Below are 26,804 nucleotides of genomic sequence, written 5' to 3'. Positions count from 1 at the left end.
CCTAATATAAATGTGAAGCAAAATACTGATTGTCTATTATATTTTCAATGGAGGTCAGTTAGCATTGTCTAAGTCTAATAAAGGTGGACTGTGCCTCCAGTTTCAGCAGCACAACAGTCAGATAGTTCAGTAACACCTTCAAGTGAAACTCGCAGTGAAAAGGGCTGATGCCATCCTCATATGCATATAGCAGCAGAACAGTGACTAGGAATAGAGCATTGATGAGATGAATATTAAAGTCCCGCAACTCTGGGACATTGATGTTTGAAGAGATTTTCCAAAACTTGGAAGAGTACTAAAAAGTTGGAAAGAATTCAAAGGCTACCAGAATGGGGATTCTCAAACTACCAGAGAAAGACAAAGCAAGGGATAAAAGCTCATACTGATAAAACCACTTAAGAAATGAAACAGTATTTCAAAAAGGGTGATGACTATTGGAACAAACTTTAAAGTGATGTTGACATGAACTATACATGAGCCTTCAGAGCATGGCCTGCTCAGAGACAGGCTTTTGCTGCACACACACTACACAGACTTCAACATAGGGGAAGCATGGGCGTAGTGTAATGGCTATTTATAGACTAATACACAAGGTTCAGCAAAAAAATCCCTTTGGGATTTATAAATTAATATCTATTAATCACCTTAAATGTTGGTGCATTAGCAATTCCTTTACTGCTCATTTGAACAGAAAGATTAAATTAAAATGCTTTTACAAACCTAAATCACATTTTATGCTATCTGAAAAGCTAATAAAACTGTGGTCTCTGTGTATCTACATAAAGTCTTGACTTTTCATACACCTACACAAATGTCTGGGTAACCAGGACAGAAATCTGTAGGGCATTTAAAAGAAAAAATTATAAAAATAAAATTAGTTAAGTAAAACTGTAATAATTTAATACAGACTATACAATATCATTAATACCTATACTGGCTACAATAGGTAGTCTCATATCTAATACATAATGATCATTTTCAATTTATCTGTTGCTGCCCCTGGATGTGCCTCAGAGCTGGGATGAAGCAGTTAAGCACAAAGACACAGGCATTGAATCATTAATTCTCTACTTAATGTTGTCAAAATAAAGCCTTAAATCACACTAGTTTTATGCCAGTTAGACTCTGACTTCTCCATTACCTAATATAGTCATTTTCACTTTTGTTAGATCTAATTTCACTCAGTAAACATGTGTTTGAATGGTTGGTTTCTTTTTTTGTTTTTTGTTTGTTTGTTTTTTCTTCTGGAGAATAAACTGCATTTCTCAATAACAAATACCGTAATAGAATTTCTCTAATAAATAGTATAAAAAAATGTCTAGTGAATTCTGTGACAAGTATTCTGTGACAATGTTGTTCAGATTTCTCAGTCAAAAGGATATGGACCCTGCTCCAAAGACTTTTCAACAGAACAGGTGAAAAACCTGTCAGTAGGAAATAAACTCTTATTTTAACATAGAAGGGACCACAGACAAATTACAGGTGCAGTTCAGATGCCTAGTGCCATTGGACATACCCTAAGGCACGAAGGACATCCTCATGATGGCACCAGCTATGCAGGAACACCTGTGTCCTTGTGGAGCCAAGCTGAGGTCAGGCAAGGGGAGCCTTGGGTATCAGAAGTGATAAAAGGTGCTTTACGTTAGGTGTCTGAAGACTTTGCAATTATGTCCCATATAGTCTGAGAAGCCATGGCAGAGTCAGAAGCTGAATTTATATTTCTGAATTTGCATACCAATCACTGCCCAAACCTGTCTTTGGGAGAGAGACAGGTGTAGTTTTTCTCTCCTAATATGGTTTTTAGGTATGTGAGAGAATTCCATAAATGTCCTATATACTTCTGTTTCTGTGGAGCACTATTAGTGCAAGAAACAAGGAAATTGTCTGACAGCAACTGTACCATAATATTAATACTTTGCTTAATGAAGTATATAATTAATCATAACTCTCTCATTTTTATGGTTATAGTTTTATTGGTCCTCATAAGAACATGCTAGCTGAAAATATCATGCTTCTGCCTCACTGAACAGATGACAAAAATAAATCTCATTCATGATTTCTGCAGTATGGACCTAGAACGTTCATTAAAAAAAATTACATTTTCTGTTGTATATCTGATATTCCAAAAGAAGAAAAAAATGAACAATATTTCCTCTGAATCCAATTACTTAGTCTGACTGGATTGTAACGAAAATTTTATATTCAAAGGAACATGACAATTAGGGGCAACTTATACCAGTCTTTTGAGAGGGAACCTTACCATTGCACATCCTAGTGATGACTGTGCAATCCTAGAATCCATCACTAATTATAAGAATGTGATATGGAAGCTTCTGTCCCTATTTTAAAAGTTTAAATCATTATAAAGTTGGGAATTGTGGCTTAAAGTATATATATGCCTTATAGAATCCAGATTTTCCCTTGTTTTCTGACAATACCTAGAGATTTACACCAGAAATCTTGACTGGTGTGAATGATGTATGGATGGAAATGTGTAAGTAAGCACTAGAAGAAGCAGCAGAATGAGGTCAAAACCAGTACCTGCATTGATAACCAACAACACCTTCATAGGAGTAAACTAGTGAATGTATTATTTTTTCATATCAAAAGGCCTGCACTCTCATGAAACAATCATATCATGACTTTCACAATGACTTATTAGCAGAAGACTGTGTGCTCAACAACAAAAGATGTCAATGCAGACACAGCACATAATTTGTGTCATTCATTTCCCTATAACCCCAGAAAGATCAGCATTGTCCTAAGAATGTTAAAAATCAGGAAGCACAGACAACAGGCATCAGACTTGCCTGAAGCTTACAGAGATGAAAGTAAGAAAAACTGTTACTCAAAAGGATCACCCTAACTTTTGAGTCCTAAATCATATAAAAGATATGTTTAAAGATGAGCTTGTTGCTGTCAGTCAAGGTGAAACAAAAAGACCTACTGAGAACTTGATGGGTGGCATCCCTTTTCTATCATTTGTGTCACACACAAGTGACTAAACTATTAAATGCAGACACTTTGATGCTTGTATGTGGGCGTGAGAAAGCGAGTAAATTAAATTAATGAAAGGATGTGTCTGAGTCGTGAAAATTAATTTACTTGGGGATTTTCTAAAAAACTTACTAACTTCTCCTCCCATAAAGTCTCAAGTAGAGTTTTTGCTCCACTGTTGTCTTAGACTTAGAGAAGAGAGAGGCATGAAGGTAAACCTGAGTAAGGAGGGAAATATGAATTACCTCAGCATTTGTTCCAAGAATAATCTCCTTCAACTTTTATAAGCCTTTTTACTACAACCAGAATTTAAAACTAATGAGAACCTTTTACCAAAAGGCATTGGTATAAACAAGTAAAACTCTTTAATGTGACATAACATTACACAACTGGATTTTCTACAGTGTTAGGATTGTATTTTGATGAAAATTGTCTTTTGATGTGCTGTAGCCAAAGTGAACAGTTTAAAAGTCATTAAAGTGGATTTTTTCACTTGAAAATAAAGAAACCAGACTTCTCAAGGTATTCCACTACCAGTCAAAGAACTGGTTTACTGGGATGATCAGAGTCTTATTTGTTTCTTAGTGTTGAGGACAGTGTAAACATCTATCATTAAACATTAAAAGGTCTCATCAAAGCTGATTTTCTAATTGGTGGCCTACTATTTGAAGCACAGAATGATATACTGATGTAATACAAAATTGAAGCATCCCTAGAAATACACAAGAGCCATGTTATGAGTTACCTGTTATTAGTTTAAACCTTTGCTAGTGGTCCTAGTGATGAATTTGTGTGGATCTTCAACCAACTTTTTATATTTTTGTTGAGTTTGGTTTTATTGTAGAGTTTTTAATCAGCACAATCCTGCAAGACGTAGCATCCAGGGGACCCAAAAGGGCTTTGTTTTATTCCTTTAATTGCTGTTACTTTTCCATGACAAGAACTCACACCTAGGCCAATAATTGTCCAGAGAACAAATCAAAGTGAATGGAGTTAAAAGCATTATCAAATCAATTTCAAATTGATCTTTACTGTTATTCTGAGCTCTTGTTGTCTGCCTGCTCTCAATCCTGAAAGAGAACAGAACATAATGGACAACAGTCAACCCAGTGAGGTGGAGCAGCCAAGGATGATATCACTGGAAAACATGATTGGACACAGTAGGGGAATAAATAACATTTGACAGCTCAGGACACATCTGCAGTGAGCAGCACAGCCTTAACCTCAGAGGGCAAAGAAAAGTATCTCTCACCAGGATACAGGACAAATAAATATCCAGCCTGGTGTACATCAGTGGCATAGCCTTGCCAAGAAAGAACTTGACATTCTCTGGTCATATGTGTGCACCAAAATGACTTAACTTGCACAAGAAAGACTCAAAGAACCAAGTAAAGTCAAAGAAAACGTGATGTTAAATATTTCTGTGGATCAGCACTGCAATATACCTGGAAAAATCTTACATAATTGAAAAAAACTGAACTGTAGTGAATGGGCTTTTTGGTAGGACATACCTATTTCAAAAAAGCTGCATGAGACATCTCATCCAGCTATCGCATAATAAGTCTCTGTACAAAGGCATAGACAAAGGAAGGGGAACACAAAGGAAGGATCTGGAAAGCAGGTCAAGGAAGGTAAGGCTCCCCCTCTGTTCTCCCACCTGGAGTAATGTGTCCAGCTCTGGGATCCCCAGTTCAAGAAAGACATGGACGGACCTGTTGGAGCAGGTCCAGAGAAGGGCCAAGGAAATGGTCAGAGGAATGGATCACCTCTCTTATGAGGAATGGCTGAGAGAGTCAAGATTGTTTAGCCTGGAGAAGTGAAGGCTCTGGGGAGACCTTACTGTGCCTTTTCAATATTATAAAGGGGGAGTATAAGAAAGAGGGAGAGACACTTCACGGTCTGCAGTCACAGAACAAGGGGTAACAGTTCTAAACTTAGAGATAGTAGCTTTATCTTGGACATAAGGAAGAGATTTTTTTATGATTAGGGTGTTGAGACACTGGAAATGGTTTCTGAGAGATGTGAATTTCCCACCCCTGAAAATGTTCAAGTCCAGAGTGGATGGGGCTCGGAGCAGCCTTGTCTAGTGAAAGGTTCCCTGCCCATGTCAGGGAGGGGTTGGACTAATAGATCTTTAAATGTCCCTTCCAACCCAAATGATTCTATGATTCCATAATTATATGAATCAATTTCTAATAGCAGAGTGCTATAGTGAAATCTATGCTGAGTTCTCCTGCAACCTTTGTGGAGACATAGTGTCTCTATTCCTGGTACTGCATTGATGGACAGATGAATTTTTAAGAGAATGACTCACTACAATCATACAGAAACATGGTAATAGGGTCTCACTTGGTTATACCCTAATTTATCATATCTTTCGCCTCATGTCTTTCTACCGTTGCATGGACAGCTGGTCTGGAAAGCAAGCTATTAATCAATCTCTGATGGTCAGAGGATGCCAGTAACAATTCTTATTCAAATCATTTAGGTTGTCATTCGTGTTTCTCATTTCAGCATGCATTCAATCTGAAAACACTGGTGTTGTTTCTTTGTGCTTACTGGCACTCAGTGCTCACTGTCAGACCCTGCACATTCACAGAGTCCAGCTTATAATTCTCCAAAGATAGATTTACTATCAAGGGCTTATGTATTGACAGTGATTGCCTAGGTAGCAACAGTGGTAGAAAAATAGCAATGAAAAGAGGACAAGAAAAGAGAAAGGAATAAGCAGTCAGCAAAAGGTGTCAAGAAGTTCAGGCTGAGATGGAAGCATGGAAAAACCCAAAAAGAGGAGAGGGAGATATGTTTGCTATTAGTGCAAAATTAATGAGAGAAGTTCAGTGAATAGATAAGTTGCAAAATAAGGTTAAAATTGGTAGAATATCCAAAAAAGAGAGATAAGCGAAGTATGGTATACCAAAGAAAATGTTCAAAATGTTATCAGGAAAGAAAGGGATAGCCAAGCAAAACATCTGACTATTACTAAAGAGTAGGGTGAAAGCTATCAGTAACATCAGAGGCTCTTGAGAAGCTAAAAAGAAAAACAGTGACAGAAATTCCTACCTTTGGTCAGAAACTGTGGGAAGAGACGTTTCAATGAAACTGCAGGAAAGATGAAGTCACAGAAAATGCATAATGAGTAAATGGTTCATATTATGAGTTTGAAGGTGAGGGAAGGTGAGGGGAGTTCACTTGCTAAATGATGAGTGAACAGAAACCTGCAACTGATGGGGACCCTCTGAAGATAAACATTTCTGTACTTAGTGCTTACACCTAAATAGGTGCTCTCCTTAGTTATTGGGGTGTGAGGTGGCCTCTTGAGGTAGGTGGATCAGAAGCACAGATGGACACTGAATGGTCAAAAAAATAATGTTTCAGGATCTGACAGCAGCAAAAAAAAAAAAGGAGGAAGTAAGTAGAAAGAATTAAAAAAAAAGGAAGGAAAGGAAGAGAGAGAAAGGATAAATGAAGGAAGGAGCCATTTCAGGGCTGCAGCAGCAAAGAGAAAGAAAACTAATGTATGGAAGAGAACTGCATGATTAATGTGAATCTCAGCACACTTCATGTGGAAGAACCAAAAAAGTGCAAACAAAGAAACATTTCTGTGGCATGAAAACAGAACTAGAGGAAGGGGAAACCAGTTCTTGTCTGTAAAAGAACAAAAGAAAGAATGAAATCATGCAATAACAACAACATAAGAACATACTTCAAGGAGTAGAGTTACAATCAAATCTAGAATAAACTGAAAAGATCTCAAATTATATTTATAAATATAATAGAACAAGAAATGAAATACCAATATTACAAAAATAATCTGTCTCTCTTTTTATTTGTTACTCCAAAATTAGGAAAATAAGCTTAAAGCATATGGATTGTAAATAATTCATTCATTCATTTCTGCTATTCTCTTTGGACAAAGTAATTTAGACTAAAAGAGAGATTTTATTCAGGTAAAAGTGTGACCTAGACTGTGTCGTGAACAGTAGAAAATTGGACACTGGCTCAGGTGTTGAAGTGATTAGTCATTTAAGTGTGAGGTGCTCTAGCCAGCATCAAAAATCAAAATTATCTCTGTATCCCTCCTAAGAAGGAAGAATGGAATTCTTGTCTATATTTTTCAAAATATGCAATATCATTAGCAATAGTAACACTAAAACACTGTTGTTGAATAATGTAAAATATGAGTGATATTAGAAGAAGAGATATTTTTAAGCATGAATGATAATGAACTTTGGTTCCCAAATATTTAGTTGATAATAAATATGACATAGCTTTTCAGTGCTTTTCTGCACTTTTATGTCCTTCATACAAAATTAAATTTCAAAATTATTCTTTTCCTAGACATTCATATTACCAAATTACTCTGAATGTTATAAATTATTATTATGGCTGTTTAGATATTCAAATCACAGTTTTCTATATATGTCTACATTCTGCATGGAAGACACCATGAAGAAATATTTGCTGTAGTCAAAATTGTTAATATACACAAGGATCATGAAACAATACGTTTTTTCTTACATAGAAATAAGGAATATAATACAATGTGTTATTGTTCATACCAACTACTTTATTAATATTTAGAATCAAAGAATCATTTTAAAAATAAAGCCAGTAAGATCTAGAATGACAGCAGTTAAGATAAATACTACTCACCTCCTTTTGAAATACTACATGGCACATATACATTTACATATCCAAAACTGCTTGAGTGAGGTTTTCACAGTCAACACTAAAATAAACCATCTACATCTACAATTACTATGACACTGTCTCTCAAACATTTTAGATTCTTTCACAATATATTTTATGATTTTTTTAGAAAACATAGTCACTGTCAGTGACTACGAGACATTTAAAATTTTTTCTGGTCATTAATACCTTTGGGTATGTTACAACACAGCGAAACATCAGGTGTACTAAACACAAAGTAAACCTAATATTTCAGGTTCTTCTTCAAGTGTCTGTATTCTTCTCTAATGGACATTGATGGAATTTGGATATACTACATTACTTACATTTATGCCATTAATTTTATTTAATCGACTTCAGTGTTAGTATTTCTGAAGTCTTAAAATGAATATTCACTAACATATTCAATATTTCTAGAGATTGTTTCTTACAAAAATCTGCAATCTATTCATTAGATTAATGATGGCAATAGTATATAGTGACATTATGTTATAAGATCAAGGGGAACAGAAAGTTATAAACTGTCAAGATTTAGTTATGTTATTGTTATGTCATGTTGTTATTTTTATTAAATGAACACATACCCCCACAGACATCTCCTTCTGCATTTTCACATTGTCGATCATCACATTCACAGTTTTTGCCATGAACTCTGTTGTCCCCTGGAGGGAAACAAGTGCATTGGCCGCATTCACATCTCCCTATAAGAATAAACAATTGATAGAGTCATGATTTCAGTGAAGAAAAATAAATTAAATTAAAACCTAAATTTATTCTACACTCTACCCCCCAAGACAAACTACAAGTCATCCTGTATTAATTGAAGTGTGCACATAAACATGATTAAAAAAAGCCAAACCAAACAAAAACATAGCAAACCAAAACTATTCCTCCTCCATGGTAACCAGAAGGACAGTATGTCACTGTTATATCTTAGTGGAAACAGCAACAATAAGGAATCATTGGCATTGCATGCTTTTCATATCTGAACTTAGTATAACTGAGCTATGGCCCATGCTTATCTGCATAATTAACCTCTATAATTGATCTAAAATATTTAGCACATACCTCAGAAACTCCAATATTAATGTGATCAGAATTAAATAATCTCCGCACAGGGTTATCTAAGATACTCTCTATTCATGCAGAAACATAATTCATCAAATACTCTGTGAAGCATTTCAAAAGCAAAAATGCCTATAATTTTTCTTGTCTAGATCTCAGGAAACAGAAATCAAAAGCACAACCTTTGTCAGAGTCTCCCCTTCCATCAACCTATTTACAGGAGAGCTCCCCAGAGCTTAAAGGGCCAACAGATTTATCCAAGCTCCAACAGATCTTCCACTCCAAAACCCTCAGTGCTGAAAGTCCTAAATAGTCAGGTGTGAAAAAAATTAATATCAAGGACAGTTTACATTGCATATATCTGAGACAAACTCATTTCAGGTAACACTGGCCCTAACTTCTAAGTATTTGCCTCTGTATGTTTTTAAATTGTTTTAATGCAATATTGGTGTGAGAATGTTCTAAATATGACCCAAACAATGGACCAAACTAATACATTTGATGGGAAATAATATTATGTGTAAAAAAGACCCACCAGAGACGTGGATTAGGATGCAGAAAAGCCAGCTTCTCTTGATTTAACTTATTCACAGCATCAGTGAGTCTCAGCCTGGGCCTGCCCACTGCTCTACTGACTGAACCCAAATTTACAGCAGGAGCAAATATTGCTAGAAACTAAAAAAACAATTCTCCAAGTGCAGCCTTTCATTATGTAACCAGATAGTTAACCACACACTACATGAAATTTTTTTAGCATTTTCGGAAATATTTTACTGAATGAAACCTTAGTGGAGGTTTTCTAACTGTAAGTTTTGTGACAATAAAACCTTTTAGGTTAACCTACTGGCAGATAATTCTTAATATTTTTTTTCCATAACGTAAATTTATTATATTTGTTTGGGAGGTTTTGTTTTGGTTTGATTTGGTTTTACTTGGGTGTTTGTTTGTTTTTAATAGTCTAATTAAGTTGGAGTAATGGGGGACCTTATTACTTATGGAAAAAAATTCTCAGTTCATTTTATAGCTGCTCCAAGCCTCAAATACACTTTTGAGCTGACTTTCTGTATGCCAGGATTCAATCTAGAAGGACATAAAGTGCAAAAATTTTTAAAAAGTCATGCTGATAAAAGAGAATTAGAGCAAATACTTCATGATAACTTTATGATATACATAGTTTAAAAACTATATTGCATTGGCAATTATATGGGAATATTCATCCCAGAAAGAAACTTATAGGAAGTGCATCTACCACATCACTAAATACAGTTGTGCTTAGTAATCATGTCAAAAATTAAGATATGATTGTCTACAGAAGAATTGATGTTATTTGTCTTCATTCTCTTAGCTGTAACTATTTGTCAAGGAGAGCCACATCAGAAATTGAAAAAACATAATTCCTTAGTACTTAAATATACAGAGAATTTTAATGAGTCTAAGTTGTCACTATTTAGGGCTCTCATGGTCTCTTTCTATGCATCCACCTTAGACAATATGGTTGTTTTTACAATATGTCTCATCACGGTATCCCAAAGAACAGTCAGTCACCCATGGGCAGAGAGGTACCTGATGAACAGGACCCATCAACTGTGAAGACTCTATAAAATAAACAAAAAAGAGTCTTTAACTATGGTATCCTGGCCAGCTATTGCTATAATAAAGAGGATGCCTGAAGGATAATAAAATCAGTTTAAGCAAAAGTTGCTTTGATGAGAGGAGTCATCAGAGATGGAAAATCCTCCAGAGGAATGAGCAAAGGAAGGCCCTGTAATGAGGATTCTGCATGTTCTGTAACTAAGCATTATCTTCTGTAATGCTTAATTTAATAAGCCAGAATGACCTGAGAGCCCAGTGGCTGGTCACTTACGCTGCAATGGGAACAGGTTCCTCTCAGTCCCTGCTGCAAGTAATGTTTATTCATTATATGTAATATGCAACAATTTCACTAGCAGCAAAATGGAAGGATGCCCATCCCCAGACAGATAGGGCACATTTTTGTCAGGTAAGAGATACAAGCTCAAAGGGAATTTAAGGTCTTACTTTCTCAGTCTTCTCAGCTAATGAACAAAGCACAAACACATATATTCAAAAAGCCTGAATTCCTTGTTAATATCTGTGCCTCACATTTTATTTTGCCTGGCTCCCACCTAAGTTCAGGGTATGGTTTAGATCATCTGACTGCAGACATCAGCAGAACTGAAAGTGTCTTGAAAATAGACAAAAACCTCAGTCAGTAAGTGCTCTAGAAAAGGATTTCTGATTTCTCTGAACTATTTCTTCATTTTTAAATATTCAAAGATACAGTTATAGTAGCTTAGTACGCTGCTGCTGAAATTGATACAAAAGTTATTAGTTTATCATTCCTTTACTTTCACACATGTTACAAGATAAGCACTAGAAACAAGGTTAATTAATTTAGTGGTGACACAATAATTTTAACTTTTTACTGGCTTCAAAATAATATTTTGCTTCCAAAAGTACTGAGATTTTGGTTAGATTGTGTAGGGTAGGCTCACTCTGAGGAGATAGTTTAACTGAGAATTAAAGTCCTGTTGATTCTGAACAGCTAACTACATGGGATGTATCTGCTACTGATATATCAGAAGTCACACCTCATTCTGTGATGTTCTTCTCTTAGTTATTGTGGTAAAATGCTTACCAAACAAATTCAATCATTCAAAAGTAATTTGAAGCTCACATTATACTGAAAAGGATCAGCACCTTACTAAACATGCTCTTTCTTTGTATAGAATAATATGTTTACCATAGCAACTTGATTATGCAGGGAAAGCTGCTGCCAAAAACATCCTAAATTCTCTTTAAATTCCAGGACGTACAGAAACAATTAAATACAGGATTACTATAATATTCTGCACCTTCTCAACCATCTGTGCAAGAGCTACACTTGAGTAGAAAGAAACCAGTTGACCTCAGATATTTTACAGCAAGTGGCATCCACTCCTCCTAGCTAAACAAGGAAAGTAAATGTCATAATCTGATGGCTTCAGATGAAGGGAGCTTTATGATGGAGGTTGCATCAGCTATTAGCATTGAAAAGCTTAACCTACCTATTGCAATGTAAGATTCTAAGAACAGAATAATTATACAAGACATTTATTTGCCCTCAGTTTTAGGATTTCCTCACACTTTTTCCTCCCATTGATGTCAGAAGGAGTATTAAATTATTACTAATAATTGTTAGCACTTGATGATTGAAAAAAAGATCAGCTTAGGTTGGGGGTTTTGTTTTTAAAGGGAATTAAGGTGCCATATCTCATCAAAACACATTAGTTCATTAGATAATTGACTGTAGAAGTCTAAAAAATGCCTTTTGATTTTATTCACCATTTACTATAGCATTTTTTCATTCCTCATGTCCAACGTTTATGAAAGCATAACTAAAGTAAACAGTGCCTAGATTTACATTACACCTGCTCCCATGCAAATTGCTGTGACCATTAGCTGCATGCATTCAAACCAATTTCCAGATGCCTACATAGACTGACTGAAAATCTCCTTTGTACAGGTAATTTTCATTTTAAAAGACTGCGCTAGAAATATATAATTTGTGTAATAAAGCATTTTTACCCTGTTGTTGCCTGCAAAATTATCAGGAAAAAATAGCAATAGCTTTCAATGAAAAAATAAATACTGAATATAATAAGATTAATAAGATGTACTTCATTGCCTTTTCCTGTCTATAACTCTACAATGCAAAGGATTTTTCTGTGCAGGATGCTGAATTTTTATCTTCTAAATGAGAACAAATAAATAAAGCCATTTTTAATTATTTTTTCTTTCTTTTTTTTTTTTAATGTGTAAGAAATACTGTACCAAATTGCACTGAGAACGTGCTAAAAGCATACTAGGTTCATTGTCAACCTGGAAAGATGGTGTTTCAGGCCAATGATAAACAGAAGGGAATGTGCCTTTAGGAAGGACTTTTCTGCCCCATGGCTGTCCCAGGCTTAACATCTGACAGCATTGCCTATCAGAAATTGCAATTTCTTTGTTATCAGGTAATCTCAAGCAACCTGAGTACATTCAGGAAAGCTGCTGTGTCTTTCTGCCAGCAGAACTCATTTCATGCTGGATGTGAACAAGACGATCTAAAATAATGTTCAGAAATGGCAAATCAGAGATGGGGGGTTGGAAGATTTGTACAGAAGTTCATAAAGCTTCAGGGGACATAGTGGATGAGGGGAAGTAGATTTGACTAAAGGAAGTAATACCATATAGCAGCTTCAGGTAAGGTAAAAGAAAATTCATTGATTGAATGGTGGAAGAAAAAAAGACCAGTAAAGGGAATAAACAGTACCACAAAATGGGCAAACAAAATGCAATGCTTGCCAAAAATAGGGCGGACAATATCATCATGCCTTGTTCAGTTGGAGGTGCTAAGAACACTACACTCCAGCTGAGCTTGATCAATGTGGAGAAATTTAGAGATTCAAACAGAAAACAAATACAGACTTCTCAGTCGCTATGCATCATGTATTTTGCATGTCCTACTCCCAAAATGGTCTGGAATTAATTCCCACACCTAGAATGGCTTAAAAAAAATCATATAAAAATATTGTACTGACTAGAGAAAAAAAAAATCTGCCTTTTACGTAGAGGAATCCTTTGTGTTTAAAATGCTGGCAATTCTTAGATCTGGTTGACTGGATAGTATATGAGGTGCCAGAAAAAGTGAACCTCTGAAAGCATCTTAAATATGTGCAAAAGTGTCCTTAAAACCTCTTTAACCACATGAATATCTGACTGATTTCACCCAAATGATGAAAATCTGGGGATTAGCTTCTTGCAGGGATTTTGGGCAAGCAAGATATGAATCATGTCACTTGTAGCCTTTAGTTATGCTGGGAAAAAATTTCCTCTCCTAAAAAAGCATTATGAACTTATATCAGTACAAGTTACAAGAACCACAAAGGATTTCCTTGCTTAGTCTGCACAGGATTTCTCTATTAGGCTGTTGCAGTTTTGGGGTGGAGGGTTTGTTTTTGTGAAGATCTTTTGAAAATTGGGTGAAAATTGTGTTTTCCACAGAATGTTCAAACAACAAGCCTTTTTTGTTTTTCTGCAATATATTATGAAAAAGATTTTGTGCATTTATCTCCTCATACCTAAGAAAAAACATTCTGCAATTATTAAAAGAACAACTGCTTGTTTAGATTTGTATTGGGAACTAACTTTCTGTTTCTAGATCAGTATACAGAAAGCAAACATGCCTTGAGTTACTCATAAAAAGAGATTATTTGCAGCATGACTGACCCAAGACCTCAACTAAAGATATAAAAGCTCCAGAGAAGAGCTTAGCTGAATCATACAGACATAAAATGAAATGAAAATTGCTTTAATAAATCTAAAGTAATTTCCAAACTTCAGATTTTTGTACTACTTTTTTTCAAGAATTTTATACACTGAAGCAACTTTTAGCAGCAAGTTCTGAGATTTTTATTTAAGTAACATCAACATCTGAAGCATCTAGCTGGGTTAAATATCTGTATTTTTCTTAGTCTTACTAGTCACCCCTCAACTGCAATAACTGCATCATCTACTACATTCAGCACTATCAACAGGGCTGAAATAACTCTATTCAAATATAATGATGTAACTATATCATACACCTTGAAGACGTGTAGCTATAGCTGGTAAAATTTATTCCAGATTGCATTATCTCACCTTAGGCCCATATGTGACTTCAAAGGCCAGGGTACTTTCACTAAATACTTTTACTGTTACACTTGTTTTTATTTTAATTTCCATATCACACCTGAAAAACCTATTCCAAACCTGTGTTAAGCTCTCAGTGACACGGGGCCAACCAGTATTACATGGAACATCAAAGTCCCATGTGAAAGGGCTGGGAAGAGTTTGAAAGGCTTTACAGGTGTGCGCAACACAGTGATGTTATGGTGGCTCTGGAGATTTTATGTGTACAGCTTCTCTTATCCTTTTTTTTTAGGAGAGGATACTTAAACTCCCATGTCTACTTATCACCTACACTCAGTGTCTTGTAAAGGCTGTTGGCACAAATATTTGGCCTAAAAAACAAATTAAGAAATTCTTTTGTTAAAGCTGCCTGAGACTTTCCACTATTGTATGTATGTTTTATGAAGTTGTTCATTAGCACAAAATATCCAACTGTCCATCATATAACGAGGTGTGTGGGTATTTTCTCAGACAGAAAAGGTATGTTTCTTTTAATCTTTTACAGATTTAATTGCTTGATGATGTGAAAGAGCACTAAAAAATTGTCTGACAATTTAGTTTTTCCATAAGGGGGAAAAAACACCCCAAAACACAAAAAACAACTCTAAGATAAAAAAATCTCAAGAAATAAAAGTATGTTATCCCAAACAACAAAACTCTCACAACAGCACAAGCAATCGAATATCTAGTATTGTAAAAGCAAGTGTTATGCAAGAGCAATTGCAAATGGCTGAGACTTGCCCCCCAGCTTTAGAACACACACTATGTATGACTGGAAGCCTGATTGCACAGTTGGCATATGGCATCTGAAGTAAATGCTTTTTCTTTGTGGTAGCCTTAGAGTGAAATACTTTAGATAATTCCACTCGATGGCACCACTTTACAGATTTAGCATCAGACAGTCATTTAATGCTCTTGCTGATCAACACTACTGATTTGTATCTCCTTTTCCAGGCTGCCTTTCTTTTTTCTTTTTTTTAATCTCCTCCCTCTGTTTAAACATTTGGATAAGACGCACTGCTGCATTGCTAGTATCCTTTTCAGATTGTTAATTTGATACTTGCGATCGTCATTGAGCTGACATGTCTCCTCCATCTGCCTGCTCTCAGTAGCACTGCTTTGAGGATACACTCCTTGAAGGCTGTTATTGTGTTTCTGCATGGCCGACAGGGAATTTCTAGAGGAGTTCCAGCAGTGGAATCATCGAGAACACCCCTGCCCACTTTGCAGGAGCAGGATTTTAGTTGTATGTATCACTTTTCCTGGTGACATCTTCCTCAGGTTCTCCCATTTGTGATGCATCCTTGACAATTCACTCACTATATTAAGGAGACAAGTAGGACTATGAAGGCAATTACTTCTCTGTTCAAAAGAAAGGTGATAGTCAATGTCACCACACAGAGGAGAGATGTGTGAAGAAGACGAGAAAGAAGGTGGCAAAACACTTTGTAAAGAAACGTGTTGTTAAGGCAGAGAACAGTGGAAATTGAAGAGGAGGAGAAGGAATACATTAGGGGAAAGGAGAAAAACTAGACAGCACGGTAAACATCACTGAAGATGTACAAATCCTAGAATTCATCAAGTCATCATCTAATTTTTAACTGCTCTTCCTCTCCTTATCTCTTTTCATTTTTTCCCCTCCAAAATGCTTTCAAGAACTCAAACTATCAAGAAAAACTACTGTAAAGAGATGCCAATAAATCAAGCAAAGGATACACAGCATTTTACTAAAACTAGCATCTTCTCCATAGAATATTAAAAATGAAGTTATGTTTGATTTAAAGGATATGACCTGGAAATGCTTTCCCTTCACCTTGACAACTATCAGGAAAAATAAGTCTTATTTCCCTTTCAGCCTGTCCAACTCTCCAATGATTAGCATAAGCTGCTTTAAAATATTTTCTAGCCAAAGCCAAGCTAATAAAGAGGAACAATCCAGCAGTGAAAGATATATGAAACACAAAGCCATTGTTCAAGAAGCCATGATGGTTTTTGAGACATTTAGAGCTTTATACATTTGACTGCCTTATCATCCAGAGGACTGACTGCTTACCCCTTTTTTTTTTTTTACATGATCTGCCATGTAATGAGTCATAGCACTAATTCCACAGAGATATTTAATTTGCAGATTAATTTACTAGAAAATGTCAACTGCTTTGTGGAAATTTAATCATCAAAATGTTAACCTTGTTCACTTCCTCCTGATGCCTGCTGTTTATTAGATAGTAAAATTCAAGATATTTTAGGGTTGTAACAGAAGCCTATCTATTAAAACATTTAAACTCTTAAGTGCTCTGCTCTTCAAGGCTTTAGCTAAGATTAAAGAGCTTTATAATGGCAAAAAGATATGAAAATATTCAACTGCATAGCAACCATCAATATTATTTGCAGATAAAAGACTGCTAAATTCAGAAACCATGGCAACAAATGACATCACACTGTATCTACCTTATTGATTAGCTTTCACCTAAAGACTTTTTGCAGAAACAAAAGACATTACCTAGCAACTGCATCACCTATTGAGTTGCTCCAAGTTAAAATGTTCTTGCCCTTCACTCTTTAAGCAAATTTTTCCTTTTTTGTTGCCAAGTGGCCAGATTGTGCACTAGCCTCTCATTACAAGGCACTCTATTTAATCTGTCATAGAGACAGTGCCTTACAGCTCTTAAAATCTTTTCCCCAAATGTAATGTCATCTGAGAAATAATGTTTCTTCCTGGCACCCAAAAAGGCTGTCTCTGAGGAAAAGTGTGCAATATGGAATGAAGAAATAACAGCTTTTGAAGCAGTTTGAATGAAAGACTAACAGATTTTTAAATGCAAACTTTATCTTTAGAAAACAACACAATCCTTTATTTCCCCACTGTATGATTTCAAGTATTAGTAGTAAATTTTTTGTTGCAGGTAACCCTGAGTTTACATATTTCAAGAAGAGTGCATGGCAATAACAAACCAGTGACCCAAGAGTTATCAAAGAACTAGCCAGGTACATTATACATCACTCTACAGGTGAGTACTTATTTAAAGTCCTTGAAAGTAACACTCTTTGAGCATCTGTCTTGATAGAACCTCATGCACTGACACGGACACTGGTAAGACAGAGATAGAGAGAACAGGTATAATTAGGAGCTGCACATATTTATAGTCAGTCACCTGTTTGGATGACCTGAATAAAACCCAGCAACTAGTGATGGCAGTTTTCAAGCTAGTTGAAATATGTGCAACAAGTCATCAAAGCCTACTAGTTAGGGCTTCTCTATCCCTGCCACAGAAAATTTGGATTGAAATCTGAATTTCAGATCAGTCTCAAACCTTCCTGACAAACACAACAGCGCTCTGAAACACTAAAATGTAGGCATTTTATTTTACTTTGTTAATTCAAGCAGGTGTTATGAAGAGCTCAATACTAAAACAAATGCCTATACCTTAATATTCTTGCTAGTTCTGAGAACAAGAAATGAGGTTTACAGTGTGAATTAGCCCCAAAATTTCTAGAACTATCACTGTGAAATAAGACGTGTTCCTGCCAAGATTTCTGGTTCGGCTGAAACTGACCTTCATTTTGACAGATTTTCATTTTGCCACAGATTTACATGTGTGCTTAAGTTGTAGACACAAAACACAGCAGTCTCATTGTGCAGCCACCTGCCTCTTCTCTACTTCTTGCTTTCAATCCTGACCCACCTTGCCACCAGCTACACTGTGTCTGTTCTCAGTGGAGCAACCTACTGAAAATGGTGATTTGTCTGGAAGAGCCTCAACCCTCTGGATAGGACAAGAGGAAACACCAGCGATGGGCAAAAGAGGTACTTGAAACTGAATGGATACTAGGAGTCGAGAATGTTTCACATTAGTGCAGGGACAATTAGACTACCACACAAGATGAACCTCTGGGAGTGCCAGGGAAGTTTTACATAACTTGCAGTTCTTCCCATATTTCCTCTCTTATAAGAGGGAAGGAGAGAGAAGAAAGAGTCCCCAGTGTTCCCTAGAAAACTTTAAAAGCTCTCCAGCAGCTGGAGAATTCAAAACACATGACTAATCCCTTGAAAACTTCAGTCAATAGATTTTGAGGAAAATTTCAGTAATATGCTTAATATTAAATATTGTATCTCTTTTGTTTTAAGGATTTTGTCTAATCTTTTCTGTCTTTAAAAGACACCATTTAAAAAGTGATAATATTGTCAACATTGATCCATGGAAAAATTTAAGATGAAAGTAAGATTACCAAAATGTCAATTTTTTATAGCACTGGAAACATTCTGAAATCAAATGGAGCAAAAATAGAAAAGCTAAGGTCTATTATATAAATCAGAGAGTAAGAGGATCTTTTACAACTGATTAGAAAGGTTAAGACTGTAAAGCCTGATAAGTACTGTAGGGAATTCTACACAAAATTGAAAACATCTCTCCTCTGCTGTTTTGGAAATAAGTATAGATATTACACAAAATACTGCTTTGTCAATCTTCTCAGTCATCATGTAAAACACAAAGACAATGCAAATAGTGCTTTCTACAGACCAATTGCTTTATTAAATATTTAAAACTTCATCAGAAATGAGATTGCTGGCTAAAAAAAAAAAAAAGTAATCTTTCAAGGAAAAAGCAATATTCACTGCAAAAGTTTCTAGAAAAAAAAAAAACTGCTAAGCAAAAGATCAACTGAGAGGAGAAATCTGGGCCTATTGAGTGAAGCCTGAGTGATTTTATCTTTCTGGATAGAAAACGAGAAAGAATGCATCAAGGCCACTTGCTGTAACAATTTGTGTCCCCCAAAGTACTTCCTCTAAACAGGTCCACTGAATTGCAAGCTAAAACTGCCTAATTCCCACTAATGAACGTATGGAGAACATACTGTTCCCAGAGATAGTAGTCACTATTGCAGAAATGTGAACGTAGATGCAACTCCCTACCCACTGTAGCTATTTAGGAACAGTTCTTTGCAACTTTAGAGCAATGTTACTCCAGCAGAGAGGAAAGAAAGAACTCAATCCTTCACATAAACCAGGTTTGTGAAATAAACCCACAAAAGTTAATTCTAGTACTTTTTAGTCATAAAAAGCTGGTAAAACAGGGAAAGTCAACAAAGCAGAAACACAGTGGAGATTTCAGATGAATTTAGAGGTGTGAGAGGTCTCTGGGAGCTTTTTCCCACTTTTTAGTGCTCTTGCATTTAAAGGTAGGAGCAGGAAAAGTTATCCGAATGGTTGCCAAGGCAGGGGAAGATAAGACATGATGAGAAGACCATTACAATATCTAGTTACACTATGGTAAGCATTCTCTAGAATATGTACCTGTAAGAAATGTAATCTAACAGTTTTCACCAAAGAACTAAAGTCCCAAGACTAAAGGCACAGATGTGGATGAAGGCAAAATTTGGGTGGGTAATGAAATAATAAGAGAGAAGAGTTAAGGCCAGATATACTGAAAACTTGTAAATCTGACAGAAAAAAAAAAAAAAAGAAGATTTTGACAGCACATTCTTAGATGAGAAGAACAGAAAACTTTTGGCCATGAAGCCAGGACACAAAAGCAAAACCAGTAATAAAGAATAAAGCTTGAAGGATAAGTTTGGAGTGTTCCAAACACCCTGAGAAATTCAAATGTGAACTGGAAGGAAAGAAAAGCAAAGATGCCTGAAAATCACAGAATCATTTAGTTTGGAAAAGACCCTTAAGAACATCGAGTCCAGCCATTAACCCAGCACTGCAGAGTCCACCACTAAAACATGTCTCTAAGTGCAATAGCTATATGTCTTTTAAATACCTCCAGGGACGGTGACTCAAGCATTTCCTTGGGCAACCTGTTCCACTGCCTGACCAGCCTTTTGGTGAAGAAACTTTTCCTAATGTCCAAGCTAAACCATTCCCTGGTGCAGCTTGAGGCCATTTCCTCTCATCCTATAGCTTGTTACCTGAGAGGAGACCAACTCCCACCTTTCTACGATCTCCTTTCAAGTAGTTGTAGAGAGCAATAGGTCTGCTCTTATCGCTAGGGAACAGACAAGGGAGGCAGGTAGCTATCAGAGCTCACAGTAAAATAAGTGGGTGATGGTGAGAAAATAGAAAGTGAAATGATCTGCCAAACAAAAGAACAAAGTAAGGAGAACCTGTTACACCCACTCAGCAAAATGAGGCAAATTAATCTCGAAAATACAAAAATATGCCAAAGGGGTGAGGATGAGTTATTCTGAGGAAGACGCTCCAGAAAAGAAAAACCCAGGTGTTCTCAGAAAAATTTTTCCAATTTGAAGAAAAGTGTCCTAAAAGAGAATTAAACACAACAGCTAGGTCAAGCAGTGTTGTGAAGAGAGAGAAATGTTATATTGTACTCTAAAAACAAAAGAATTCCTGTCTAAGTCAAAATTACTTTATCTATGGAAAGAGCCAACACATTTTCCATAATAATAAAAAAACAGACCCCGTTTCCATAGGAAGACAGCTCAGATTAATCAAGACCTTCATCTTGCTGAACTATGAAGCAATGTATCACTGTACAGACTGTTGAATCTACAGAAAGAAACACTATTTCCTGCACCACCATGGTTCAGCTGATTTTTCTTGTCTAAGAACAATTTTTCTGTCACTGCTATAGCCACCTTACTACTTATACACTGGCACTAAACCACCTCTGAACCACTATGGCTCAGAAGGATTGAGTGGTGGCCATAACACATGGGAAGCATTGTGGCACAATTAGAGAGACTGTACAGACCTGAAGAAAAAATGTTCCCACTTGGCTGTCTAATCAAGCTAGATGTTCCTTTCATTAAAAATTACTGTTACTCTTTGCTTACTTTTTATAATTAGAGAGGGCATTCAGGATCACAGTGCATGGCTGCACCTTCATTAGCAACCCACTTACTTGTCTATAAGTAGGAAGCAGGATTACAACACCTAAGAAGAAGAGCATTAGCAACCAGTGTATTAAAAGCAGTCAGCATGCAAAGCCATGTTATGAAAAAAACCCCACAACTCCCCATGCCCTGCAAGAAGGAGAAGATGGCTGTCCCTGGAGCCAAACTCAGCTGTTAAGCTTGCACCTGGAGCTGTATATCTACAACAAGCACTGGAGATGATCCAGGAAGCTTTGGAATGTGTGTAAAGTAGCACTGTTTTTCATGGCTTTCACTGTGAGGGATTGAAGTGATATGAGAGAACAGACAGAAGGTACATCCCAGTTGTGAGGAACATTGTTCCAGCACCAGGATGCCATCTTGGATTTTAGCATGCCATGAATTGGTGCTAAAGTCACGTTTACTCTTATGGATTTTTACAGACTTATCAAAAATTCATCCCAGCCCTTTTCCAGGAAATGTCAGAGTTCTGTTTAGCAAATAAGAAAAAAACTGAACATCTCCCCTCTCAAATTACTGCAAACCAGATTGAACACAGTGAGTTTGACAATCTCAGTCATACCTGATTTCAACTGGAAATGAGGCCTAGACAGAGCATTCCTCACTTACCATAAACATTTAATTAGAGAAACAAAATGGGCCTGGTATTACCAGTTTAAATTTGTCAAAATGGCTTTAAATACAGCATGAGTGTGGGATCTTTTACTTCTCTTATAGAGAAAAGTACCCGAAATTACTCAGACATATAAAAGAAACAGTTTAAATTCTATGCTTAGAAGCAATTAATTCTACAAATCTATTGTTTAAGATAATAAAGTTTTTGTTTGGTTTCGTTTGGTTTTTTTATAACAGTAAGCAGTAATGATATAAAGAGCATTTATTTCATAAAAGAAGGTGGTTTGGCTCCTCTTTGCTAATACAGTCATAAGAAAATTGTATTTAAGCCTCCTCTCAGTAGCTCCATGCAACGGAAAGAATGGTGTGTTATTAAATTCCTGTGCAGGAAGATGTGAAGTTCTAGCAATTGCTTGGATTTTAACCCTTCTCCCCAGGAACTTTAGTTATGGCAGAATATTGACAGCAGCAAACAAGAGTCTGCCACAGAAGAATTACGAATTTCATTGCTATTTTCATTTACCCCTCCTGGAGCTGGGAGGCTAGTGAGGCTTGTGGTTGAAGGAATGGGAAAAAATAGGGAAAATAATCACCAGAACTCATTATTTTTCTGTGGGAAATAGTGGGAGGCATAAGTTATAGGGGGCGGAAATTGTAGATAAGACAAGGGCAGAAACTGATACTCAGTTGAGAGAAGAAAAAGAGCAATGGAGACATCAGCTGAAAACAACCAGCAACCACATGTACTATAACATCAGTAGCATAAAAAACACATCAAAACTCTTGCAGTGCACACACTTACAGAAATAAAGCATTCATTTTAAAAAGTCACTCTCTGTTTTCTTCCCAAGAGCAGCAGCCCTGCCTTCTCCCCAGCATTTCAGCATCACTGCCAGAGACGTCAGGGCTCTCCACTTTGCACAGTAATGGTCTGGCTTTCAGAATTTTTGATGGTAAGAGGGGTCAACAGGCAAGGCAGCAGCAGGCAACTGCCAGAGCAGACTGTGCTGCAGCAGACCTGGACATTCTGGGATTGTCACTTTCAGGATCTGGAGTCTGAGCACAGGCAGATTACAATGACAGAATTTAATATCTTCCTTGAAGCCTTCGTTATCATCACTGCTACTTAAATGAATGACTCATTCATCCACCCTGTCTCAAAGATCACAACAGGAAACATTACACTCATCTCTATCTGTTTCTCCACTATTTATAGCTGCAATTAATGAAAAAGAAATGCATTTTCCCAAGAAATTTCATGACACAAGGGAAAACTATTCGCAAAAAGAATAGTTTATGCAGTATAAGAAATACATATAAAATCATACACAGAACCCCAGCTCACTTTTATTATCTAATTGAAAGACAACTCAGACTTACCCTAAAAAAACCACCACTGCTGAGGAGATGTTCAGTGTTCAAAAGAACAATAAAATCTGCACACAAAACCAAACAATCCCCACCTGAAATGATAAGACAAGCCAAGTGCAACATGTTGATAGGACAGGGCAAAATGGTTTTAAACCAAAGGAGTGTAGATTCAGACTAGATATAAGGAAGATTTTTTTTTTATGAGAGTGATGAAACACTGGAACAGGTTGAAGAAGTTCCTGCTCACTGCAGGGGGATTGGACTAAACGTCCTTTAGAAGTCCCTTCCAACCCAAAGTAGTCTATGATTCCATGCTTCTGATTCTATATTACAAGTGCAATTATTTTCATAGGCATTTTTCCCCTAAAAGACCTTGATCTGAAAAATTGTAGTACAGATGGATACAGTTATTTTCTATATATAAAACCCATGCAAGACCACATGCATGAAAGTGTTTCTTAAAGGCAAAAGTAACAAACGTTGAGGTTTCACGGCAAGCTGTATCAAAATTACACGATCACATGACTTATGACACTGAAGATCAAAATAATTCTAGGGAAAATAACCTCACCACCACATAGAAATGTCAAATTGAAATAGTTTCCAAATGGAGGCAAATTTAGAATGGCAGACAGAGTAGTGTATGCACACAGATCTACAGTATCATGAAATGCTGTCACGAGTCAGTGCAATTCCATGTTTCATAAAATCACAGAATGTTTTGAGTTAGAAGGGACCTTAAAGACCATCTAGTTCCAATGCTCCTGCTATGGGCAGGGACATCGTCCACTAGACCAGTTTTCTCAAATATCTGCCCAGCCTGGCCTTAAACACTTCCAGGGATGGGGCACCCAAAGCCCCTCTGTGCAACTTGTTCCAGTGCCTTGCCACTCTCACAGTAAAGAAATTCTTCCTAATATCCAGTTTAAACCTACTATTTTTCAGTTTAAAGCCATTCTGCCTTGTCCTATCATTACATGCCCTTGTAAAAAGTTCCACACAGAACAAGACACTGGTTGCATCTACACTAAAGGGTAAGAAATTACATATCAGCCTTCACCCCATCCTTCTGCTTCTGCTAGGAAGGAGATAAAACCTCTAAGGATTGATCTGTACAATCTTTCCAGACAAAGCTGGATCCAAAGCTACATTATCAGCATGAATACAGATGCTTAACAGAATTCAACAACTCAAGCATGCTGCTACACTAATGTGGTTTCATCTCTGAAGCTACATCTTGCATGGCATGGCTAACGCTACGAAACACAAACTCAGGACTCTCTGTAGAAGACCCTGTGGACAAACTCTTAGCAATGCTGAAGAGTTTTGTGCTCATTCATGACCTTTATTCCTAAAGAAATTATATATTTGTCTGAAGAATCATATTAACTCCTAGACAGCTGCATATACCATACAAAGACCTTGATTAGATGCAATCCATGGTAACTAGAGAGATGTGTCTGGAACTCAAGCTGTGTGGAAGCTCATATATTTTTCTTGTGCATATAGATTCTTAAAGAAAACAAACTCAAATTTAAGAATGCCTGTGGCTCCAAATATCTCAGTAAAGGAGAGCCCCACTAGGCAGCACAAATTCTAAAGTGAACTGTAAGCTAGTCAGTAAGGGATGTATCCTTCCAAAACCTGAAAACTAGAAGGAGAAACTCTCTGAATTCTTTGCTTTTGCTCTCCTCTTGCTGTCAATGCTCCTTTCCCAGGGAAGGCCAGGTGGTCATAATGAGTGTCTGCTGCAATGGAACGAGCTCCTGGGAAGTTAAGTGATGAGTGACCCTTCAACTCTCATGCAGTTGTTACACAAGTAAAAAAGGAAACACCTCACAAGATAAATTAACAGCACTATCTATATAGATTTATAAACCAGAGAGGTACATCCATTGAGGAATGTCTTAGCTGTATCTTCTCATTGAAATACATGAACAACACTACTCTTCAGTATTAGCCTATTAAAATGAATTCACACCATCTCAAATCAGCAAAGAGATGGACCAAATATCCTACTCCTAAGGGACTGCAGTACTTTATCTGTAATTAATTCATTTATATTGATGGAAAAATGAAACTGTTGCCATGAATGATACTGTGAAATTCAAGAGATTAATGTGCCCTTGTAGGAAAGTCTTTTCAACTAATCTAAGTCACAGAACAATAAACAGGGACCACAGGATAGTTGAAGTGGGAAGGCACACCTGGAGATCATCTAGTCTAATCCTTATTTTCAGCAGAGGATGACCTACAGCTGTCTGCCCAGGTCTGTGTTCAGTTTGGTTTTGAATGGCTCCAAAGGTGGAGATTACACAAAATCTCTAGGCAACCTCTTCCAGTGTGTGGTCACCCTCATAGTAAAACTTCTTTTTTCATTTTAATTTTTTTCCTCCTCTGAAATACCACAGCACCCAGAAAAATCACAGAATATTTAGATTAATTATTACAATATCTCTCCTGCAAGAGGTGAAGAAAAAAAAGTTTATTGATTAATCAGTCACCATTGAGGGATTTGGGGAAAAAACAAATACAGATTTCCCAAAAGCTTGTGGTGGAAATACACTACGCATATTTGCACTCAACACTTTCTGATTCATCAAAAAAAATATGAAACAATCTGGAAATGGAATATTTTATAGAACCCAACATCACCACCCCGCTCTTCTTTGAAATGAAGTTATGTATCTGTATCTGCAATGGCTGTATACTACTTTTTAATAATAAGTTATGCTTTTTCCAAATACATAAGTTAGAACCAGAATCAAAATAACAACATACTTTACTTACTTCTAAGTAACACTGAAATTAATTCTTAAAATATTTGTTTTTCCAGCTACCTTTAAAACAGTGATAGATTTCAAATTTCTATAAAGGATACACTTCAAGTAACTCAATTTACTTGCCCCACTGGGTGCAGATCCTCAGAAAAAATGCTGAGTTAGAAATGAAGTGAAATCCATTAAAGTAGAATGAGCTACTCTGCTTTTCAGTCTTAGATTATCAAAACTTGGGTCCACATTTATTAAAAGTGTAGTTTCCAGGGAAGATGAAAGTTTGCAAGACCTCCCATCAGATATAAGCCAATTTTAAGTCTGAAACTACAACATCATTAATCTTACTAAATGTTATATCAAGAAATTTCAACTTATTTTTCAGTTTTCTTTGATTAAAAAAATCAAACAGCTTGTATAAAAAATATTGTGTTCTTATTTTTCAGTCAGTCACTGATGATAGTACTTGATGGTTTGTCTTAAGCTCTAGCATGAGGTCTACTGTAAGATCACAAATCCAAATTAGGCACAAAAGTATATTATATCCTAAATGAAACAACAAAAAGAAGTCTTATCTGTGCTGCAGTGAAAGATTCTCAGGAGGAGGTCTGAAATTTTAAAAGCATGAAGACTGCCACAAACATTACCATTTTCTGCCAGGAGGACAAAGTGTAGTTCTTTTTCAACATCTCCTGACATAAATCATCAATTCAACTTCTCAAA

General features: G+C 36.3%; 1 protein-coding gene across 1 annotated transcript in view; it reads right to left on the bottom strand.

The window, feature by feature from the left end:
- Window positions 1-26,804, bottom strand: part of ITGBL1 (integrin subunit beta like 1) — a 142,591-nt gene that overhangs the window by 10,993 nt on the left and 104,794 nt on the right. Inside the window, exon 8 of the mRNA XM_027674692.1 lies at window positions 8,274-8,390. Coding sequence (XP_027530493.1) covers window positions 8,274-8,390 — 117 coding nt within the window. The remainder of the gene's footprint in view (window positions 1-8,273; window positions 8,391-26,804) is intronic.

The sequence above is a fragment of the Neopelma chrysocephalum genome, unplaced genomic scaffold, assembly GCF_003984885.1.
Source record: "Neopelma chrysocephalum unplaced genomic scaffold, ASM398488v2 Primary Assembly neopelma1_25, whole genome shotgun sequence".
Classification (NCBI taxonomy): domain Eukaryota; kingdom Metazoa; phylum Chordata; class Aves; order Passeriformes; family Pipridae; genus Neopelma; species Neopelma chrysocephalum.
This window is presented reverse-complemented; position numbering and strand designations above follow the sequence as displayed.